Genomic DNA, 8,550 nt, shown 5'->3' with positions numbered 1-8,550 from the left:
TGCAGCACTTTACCGTGGCAAAACCCCAGGCTAAAGACAGAAAGCTTAAGTGCAGGATTGGAACATAAATTAGGGAAACAACTGATGAAGCTTTCATTTCTGAAAAGTGTCAGTAATGGATTAAACTCATGCTCAACTTATTTGAAAGGAAGGTTTAGTTTAACAATTAACATTGTAAAATGTCATAAATGTAATGAATTCCAGCAGGTGATCAGGCAGCTCTGTAGAAACGCTCTGAAAGTGTCAGCATTTTAGGGTGATTCTATGGGTCAGTATCAGTCTGACAATTTGGAGTGGGATTTGGATTTCAATCTGACGTTGTCAATTTATGGCAGACAGACTGTGGGTTTCAGAAGTTACCCACCCGTAGCACCGTGCAAAATAAAAACTGTTCCAGTTGCAGAAGAATTTTCCCAGGTGAACATGCTTAAGAAAACATTTCCAGAAAGTTGTTATTTGGAAAAAAAAGATGCTACCATCATTGTATTTCACCTGTGTTAGAGTTGTAGGCTCATAGCCACATAAGGAATGCTTTATTTAATGCTCTTGGTAGTTTCACTCTCTTGGATTCTGCCTTCCACTTTACTGGCCATTCAACTCAACCCAGAAATATATTTTACTCATTTAAAATATTTGCTACTCAAAATATATTACAGTACTTTTGATCTGGACATTTTCTCTCTTTTTAGTTGTTTAAATCTTCCTGGACAGACATCTTTTAAATCTACTTCCAAACCTTAACACAGGGATTAACAGGAAAAGAAATACAATCACTTGGAGAAGTGCTTGATAAACCAGATGGGTCAGAGGGACCTCATCAGGCTGGACAAACATGCAGACATGAACCTCAAAGTTCAACACCGGGAAGTGCAAAGTCCGGCACCTGGGGAGGAATGGCCCTGTGCACCAGTACATGCTGCAGGCCAACTGGCTGGGGAGCAGCTTGGCAGCAAAAGACCTCAGGGTCTTGGCAGACACAAAGTCGAGTGTGAGCCAGCAACGTGCTCTTGCAACGAAGAATGCCAGTAGCCTCCTGGGGTGCATCAGGAAAAGCATTGCCAGAGGGTCAAGGAGAGTGATTCTTGCCCTTTATTCAGCCCTGATGAGACAACATCTGGAGTGCCAGGTCCAGGTCGGTGCTTCTCAGCATGAGAGAGACACGGACATACTGGACTGAGTCCAGGAAAGGATCGTGAAGATGATTAAAGGATTGGAGTATCCATCATGTGAGGGGAGGCTGAGAGAGAGCTGAGACTGTTTAGACTTGAGAAGGCTCAGGGAATGCTGCTTGGAACGTGCACAAATGCCTGAGAGAAGACCGTAGAGAAGATGGAGCCAGACTTCTCAGAGGTATCCAGGGAAAAAACAAGAGACAACGGGCACAGTTTGAAACTCAAGAAATTCCTTTTAAACTTAAGAAAAAACTTTTTTTTTTTTTTCAGTGAGGGCTGTCAAATACTGTAACAGGTTGCCCAGAGAAGTTTAGGCACCTTCATCTCTGGAGATACTCAAAACTGTACAGAGTATCCTGCTCTAGCTGACACTGCTTAGAGCTGAGCTTTGACCGGCTAGTCAATGGATGTCCCCTCCAGCCTCAACTATCCTGCGATTCGAGGATTTCAGAGAGAGACTAATAAAAATAAGTTTAGAAAATCCAAAAGGGAAATAGCTCTGTTCTTAATAATTTTCCAAAGTATAATGAGGGCAAATAGCTATATAATCCAACAGCCAGTTCTGAGAATTTTGACATAAAGGCCTTGTTTTCAAACTGGAGGAATCAATATTAGGCTCCTTATATATTTCCTGAATCTAATTTTAAGGATTTCGGAGGATTTCCGAGAATTTCCTTTTCAGTGGGATCTCAGAATTTAAGAAACAGTTCTTTAAAGTCATTGATTTTCAGCACTTAACATTTGGAAAGCACAGGGCAAAATCAAAAGAATACTGCAGACTACTAACTTGGTCCCATTGCCATTGCTGTTTAAACAGATACCGCACAGAGATACACTCCCTACAACCTCCACGTGGGTTAGTGAGTTTTTCTTGGGAGGAAGAGGAGGAAGAACAAGGCAAAGAGATTAGGTTCCTATATCTTTCTAACTAATCTTCAGGACCCAATAATAATCAGTATTTACTTAATAAAGGTAGCATGCTTGAGTAACTTGGGAACTGTTACTACCTCTGGAACTCTTGCTCCCAAAACCTTTTAAAGGTCTTTCAAAATCCAGTCGTTGGTCATCAAAGGGCACAAACACGACATACCCCACCTCACTAGCTGTTCTCATCTAGCCTGCTGAAATTCAGGTTGATTACATGACATATGAAAGTCGAAAAATGGCAGAGTGGAAGATCAGTCTCACAAACAGGCTGTGGTGGGAAAAATGGGCCACTAGTAGTTTAAGAAATCAATACCGACTTTGACACTTTTAGAGGTGGCAACATCAATGGCCATGGCTTTGATTTCAGTGTCCCCAAACTGCATAAGTGTTTTGATCTCCCGCCGGTTTGGCACTGAAGCATCAGTTCCTGTGAGATCCAAGCGAAGGGTGCCACACTTTTTCACTCCAGATTCGGTGATGAAGCTGACATTATCTTGTTCTGAGCTATAGATATTGATCACTATTACTAACTGAGAAGGTTTGGCAGGTGTGTAACTGCGCGTCACAGTTTCTCCAAGGGCTACAGATTGGTCGGCTGAGATAAACTTGTCAAAGACATCGGTGCACCAGCGCGTGCCATCTTTGATCAGCAGCTTCTCCGGTGGGTGCTTCCCTTCCACGAACCGGTTGAGCACACCCACGCCATAGGTGAGCGGTGAACGCCGCACTTTGATGACAGCAGGGTCTAGCCCAAAGAGAACAGCTCCTTTGAGGATAGTGAGCCCCACATCCTGGGGAATGATGACTCGACATCTTGAACCAAAAGCACTCTGGACAGCTTGTTGGAGTAAGGGGGATTCAGCGAAGCCACCCACCAGGAACAGAAACTTGACGTTGGTCACTTCTGGCTTATCAAACACGTCACCTAAACAGAAAAAGAGCTCATTCAATAGGGAAAAAAACACTGTGACAAGGCGATGAAGGTGAAGCTCCTAATGTCTGAGTGCACTGAACATCCCGTGCACAAAATCTGAAACTGCCACATCTATGCCCACACTGCCACTCTGAGCATGCACTAGTTGCACTTCTGTAGTCTCTTCTATAGTCTGTTTCACTGTCAATGGAAACTTACCCCAAAGCACACAATATTTCTGATGTGGCATTTAAAACAGAATTTTTATTTAGCTTCTACCAGTAAAGGGAGACGCTGATTTCTTGCAAAGGAATCCTGCCATATCCACAGGAATACTGTGGGTAGTAGGGAAACAGACTTCATCTTGCCACTTCAAGTACCAATGACATATTCCCAAATCTAGCTGATTCACATACCCTTTAATGCATTCCAGATAATTCACCCCATTTTAAATTCAATTATTACTTCTGACCCTAACATCTTAACCACAGTAAGTACCACCTACAAAATAATACCTCCTTACATTTTTGCAGATGTTCCTTCTCAGCTTAAGCCCACATCTCCTACTTTTGAGAAAATCATGCAGTTCAGTTGTAGGCTCAGTTCAAATAACTCAGTTACTCAGTGGTAGGCTTAGTTCAAATAACTGGGGCAGCATGACTGTGTGTCTCCCTCCCTGCTCACATATAAATTGTTCTGTACTAGTTGTCTTACTCAGTTGTGACCTCTGAAATCTACCTAGTAATTCCTCACTTACAGTGAGCAAAGCTGGATATTCCATTCCAAATACAATTCAATTAGTGGTTTGTGATGTGTAGAACAGCAATACTTTGCTCAGTACATGTATTACACTCTACTTGATACACATCCAATCTCCCACTAGGAAGACTTTAAATAATAAATTTCCCAATAAGCCTATGACACTCTCCATTACTGCATAAATAAATCCAGTGCTGCTTAAGCCATGCCTGGAAGGACTTTCACCATGATGCATCATGTGGTTTAGAGATCACAGCGATCTGGACGGTCATTAACAAATGTGACCTTCCACTGAGGAGAAACGAACTAGAGGTCTTAATGGCAGGAAAAATCAGAAACTAGCTACACCTCTGGTATTATTTAGTTGCCACCTGAAATGGGAAAAAGAAAAGCAGGATCTGGGTTAGTCAGGGCATTCCAGCATTCCGAATGCTTGCAGCCCTGGAAGTTAATTGAAGCTGAGGCAGTTACAGGACTGAATCACACCCAATAACTAGTACTAGAGAACTAGGCAGGAATTCCTGTTAAGGTGACGTCCCTAAAGTTTACCGTTTTCCTGCTTTGTAGAGAACTACAAGTTTCAGAAATAAATTCCTTGCCTACATTTGGTGTGTCCTAGAGGGGTGGTTTGACTTGAATTCCAGTTACTAGTTTGAAACAGGTAAGCAAAGCTTCAGATTTTAATCTCAGCCATGAAGTGGAATTACACACAGATACGTACTAAGGTGCTGGACAATCTGGTCAATTGTAGGTTTGAAAAGAGCGTTCATTGCATCCGGGCTCATCCTCAGCATTCCCTGGGAGGACCACTTCACAAAGTCCACACTGGAAGAGACAGTTAGAAAGGACGTTAAAACATTACAGCTGAGCTGTAAGAAACAGCCAAGCACTCACAAGACACACAAAATAAATAAATGACTAAGTTTATAGAATCTGCATGCATTTTGCTTGGAGGAAAGTGCCTTACCTCACCCTAGCCCCATACCAACTGCAGCAATGTAAAATTTCAAGGCAGAACTGTTATTTTTGCTTGTCTAATTGCTGTTTTCTTTGCCTGATTGCCTTCAGTAGCATTACCAATGCTCAGCTGCTTTCTGAAACAACTGGCAGTCAATCCAGTGCTCGCTCATCTAAAACAGCCCTGATTCATCCCCAGAAGGGCAACATTTAGATTATAGCAGCAGCAGGCCAAAGGCACTGGCAACACACAAGGAAAACAAGCAAGTATGGGAAGCCTCAGGAGGCAGAAGGGAGGACAGCATTTTTAATGAGGCATAACATTTGTTAAGTGAATACAGGCACTATGTTATTCCATCACTGACACGCATCCATCTAGTTCAGTAATCTCCTTTTCATTCATGCACATTATATGTCACCTTTGCACACTTTCCATCCCCTTACTCAATTAATTCCACTTCATTTGAGGGGAACATTTAGCATTTCCTCTAAGATTCACCATTAAGACTATTAATAAGAAGGAGATGGTCTTGAGAGGGGGAATATTTCCAGAAATTTTTAATTATTTCAGAACCTCAGTCTCATTAAGAAGTGACTCTGAGGGGGATTCCAAGTCATTTAGGCTTAAAGTACATTTACCAGTAACTTCAGGAAGAGAGGCAGGAGTTTCAACTGCATGCTACATTCAACATTCACTGAATTAAAAACTCATAAAGAAGCCAAGGTACAGGTACTAAATATGATGTCTTCTGCTCTCAGGTCCCAGGCATTCTGCCCCAAATTCGCAGGCTCTCCTGTTTATTCTCTTTTAATCTCCTGTAGTATACAATTTCAAACGATGCAAAATGCCTACTTCTACATTCTTCCACAAGAAAAGAAAGCCTGCCATCACTTCAAAAGAAGAATGCTTTCCCCTTGCACAGCTCTATGCAGTAGTATATGTTTTCACCAGTGATTTAATAACTTTCCTGAAGCTATGAATATATTCACATATCTCATGTAAGATCTTGGATATTTTCTAGGGCCCAAGCCTTTAAAAATTTAAGGTTCTAGGTAGATGACTTCTAGGCATCAAATTCTGTATTTGAGCTGGTGTTCCTAATTAACACATGACTCAAAATACATGGTTAAATTCAAGAAAGTGATGCAGCAGTGGCCTAATGAAAGTTATAGAAAGCAATACCAGAAGAGTGCAAGTCTTGGACAGAAAAGCTTTTGCCAGAGTTTGATCAGAATTTTTCATTCTGGAAACTGTACTTCAGACAATCCCATTTTCTCATGCTTATGTTACATTTTTACATTATTAGCTTTTAGTCTACATGTAATTAGGATATTTTAATTATTTGTCTTTGCTACCAGTAGTTAATTCCACATCCGTTTGGGTTCAATCCTCTACTTACTTGCTTTTCCTCAAGGCATGTTCTACACTGTGACCTCGAAACTTCTTGTAATAGTCAATGAAGGAGAAAGGCAGAGTGATGTTTAGTGGATTGGTCCTGTCTGGAGCTGCTGCCCGCTTACGGGACTCAAAGGCTATCATCAGATCTACCCAGGCAGCTGGACGCTTGATTTTAAACTGCTCAATAAAATCTTCTCCAAATATTTTACACAAGAGCTTTTCAAATTCGTAGTCCACACCCAGAGAACCATATGGCCCACCTGCATTACAAACAAAACACAGCTTTAACCTTTTGAACAGCTTAATAGGTTTCAAGTTGACCAAATACACATCAGAGGGACACTACTCGGACTGCCATGGGAGAAGGTCTACAAGAAAAAAGCATCTTTCCTAAATGTAACAGTTGGTCTAAGACAGAACATTACCTTACCTTTGTCCTACTTTTACTCCTACACCATCACAGCCACTGTAACGCTACCACTATAAAATATTTTTATCAGAGGCTGAGGAAACCGCCTCCTTATCCACGTGTGAGAAGGTGTGGATTGGCCTCCTATTTAGTAGACAGACTTGATGTGCACTGTCCCATCTGCTCTTACAAGGCTGTTTCCTGAGGTAGTCTGACAGCCACCAAGACTGAGAAGGCTCAGTGATGAACTGTACAGATTAAGATTAACTTGGTATAGAGACACAGCAACAAATAATAGGCTGACTCATGTGCTTAACAGCTTAGCCACAGAACAAAGTCAAAGGGGATCTGGAGTTCAGGAAGGGAATATCATTCACGGAATTGCACTTCATGTCTCTTTCAGGGACCAATCATTGTGCATTTTTCCCAGGGGACGGCAGACCCTCTTTGTTACATGGCCTGTGAAATTACTGGAATATAGAAGATTCTCCTTAAAACTAAGGAAACTTCAGTTCTGCCAACAGTCACTTTACAAGGATTTCATTGTGACACTCAGCTATTCATATCTCCACAGTATATCTCTGAATACCTGGACGGAGCACCAATACACAGGTGACTTCTCAAAGGAGAGAAAGATGATGACTCTAATAGTCAGACCAGGACCATGGCAGGAGGTCATGGCCTGAATGGGAGTGAATAACACAGGAGAGGACAGTTTTTTACTCCTGCAATATGAGGTTTACCATCCAGAAGCATCACGTGATTTACCCGTGTCAGCTGACCAGCAGCGAGGTTGTACTCATTTAAATGCTGGTCTTATTTCAGGAAGAACTGTTAGTGAAATGTAGTGAATAATAAAGGCATACATCTCCTTCACTGGCAAATCAAAATATTGCATCAACAAAGCAAGCAGTGGAAGTGACATTACCTGTTGCCTTGTATAGCTCCTTAAGATGTCCTTCAGGGAGCCTGATCTGATGGACAGTCATATCCACTGTGCCACCTCCACTGTCAACAACGATGTAACGGTCGCCTAGTTTGCCAAAGGAATAGGCAAATTGTATTTACGTTAGTGTTATCACACAGGATACTGCAATGAAGGCTTCTCAGGGGCATTATTACCATGAGACAGAATGGCTTACAGAAAGTCATGAATGTCTACACTCAAGACTTGATCTTTATTAGTAATTATAATGCAGTGATTGATGACAAATATGAAATTCAGATGTAAAGAGCTATTGATTTAGGACAGATGAAACGTAGATTAGTGGAACTGCTGCTGGTGTACATTTTAGTGGGCCACCAAATTAATACTATGGCATATTTACAAGGCCTATTCAGAGGAAAATAATCTGATTGCATTTTAAAACCTGGACTCCTTTCTACCATCTCCTTAACAGACCATATTTTGCTGGACCTCACAGAATTGCATGTCAGCCTTAGTAACTAAGAGAGCAGCACACAAACTTGGGGATTTTTTTCTTTTACTATTTACAGTCACTGTGAGAACAATGCAGTGCACAGCACGTTTGTGGGAAACACAACATTTGCCCGCAATATAAAACCAGTGAGAGCAGAGTTTATTCAAGAAATGACACTACCTTCCTCCAGTTCGGACCAGATCTCTCCTATGACATTTTCCACCAAAAAGGTACGACTCTGTCGATTCCGACGGACGTGTTCCTTAGCTAGTCATTGACAAAGGAAAAAAAATGACCGAGTATAAGAAAGTGGGAAGAGGTTGCTATCATAAGCTGCAGAGAACAAGTGCCAGCAGGCCGACAGATTGGCACGTCTCACTTCTGAACAGAACAAACCAACAAAAAACCATGGAATCACTGTAACGGTGCTGCTAGGAAGAAGGAAAAGGGTTTTAATCCAGCTAGCATCACTGAAAGCCCAAAACCACGTGTGAAAGCTACAAGCCGGTCGGATTTGGCGTCTCCCCCCTCCCGGTGCCCAGCGCGGCGGCTGCGAGCGGGCGGGCTGTGCGCAGGCTCTGCCGCCAGGGGGC

At 42.1% G+C, this 8,550-nt stretch overlaps 1 protein-coding gene across 1 annotated transcript; it reads right to left on the bottom strand.

Annotated features, from left to right (window-relative positions):
• Positions 1-2,374: 2,374 nt before the first annotated feature.
• Positions 2,375-8,224, bottom strand: HSPA12A (heat shock 70kDa protein 12A; the record flags this gene model as incomplete). The annotated part of the gene is made up of 5 exons (XM_010153545.1): positions 2,375-3,024; positions 4,493-4,596; positions 6,129-6,387; positions 7,465-7,569; positions 8,138-8,224. Coding segments are annotated over 5 exons (1,190 nt in total), but the record flags the coding sequence as incomplete, so codon positions are not given.
• Positions 8,225-8,550: the final 326 nt, after the last annotated feature.

Source organism: Eurypyga helias, unplaced genomic scaffold (assembly GCF_000690775.1).
Source record: "Eurypyga helias isolate BGI_N326 unplaced genomic scaffold, ASM69077v1 scaffold14226, whole genome shotgun sequence".
Classification (NCBI taxonomy): Eukaryota; Metazoa; Chordata; class Aves; order Eurypygiformes; family Eurypygidae; genus Eurypyga; species Eurypyga helias.
This window is presented reverse-complemented; position numbering and strand designations above follow the sequence as displayed.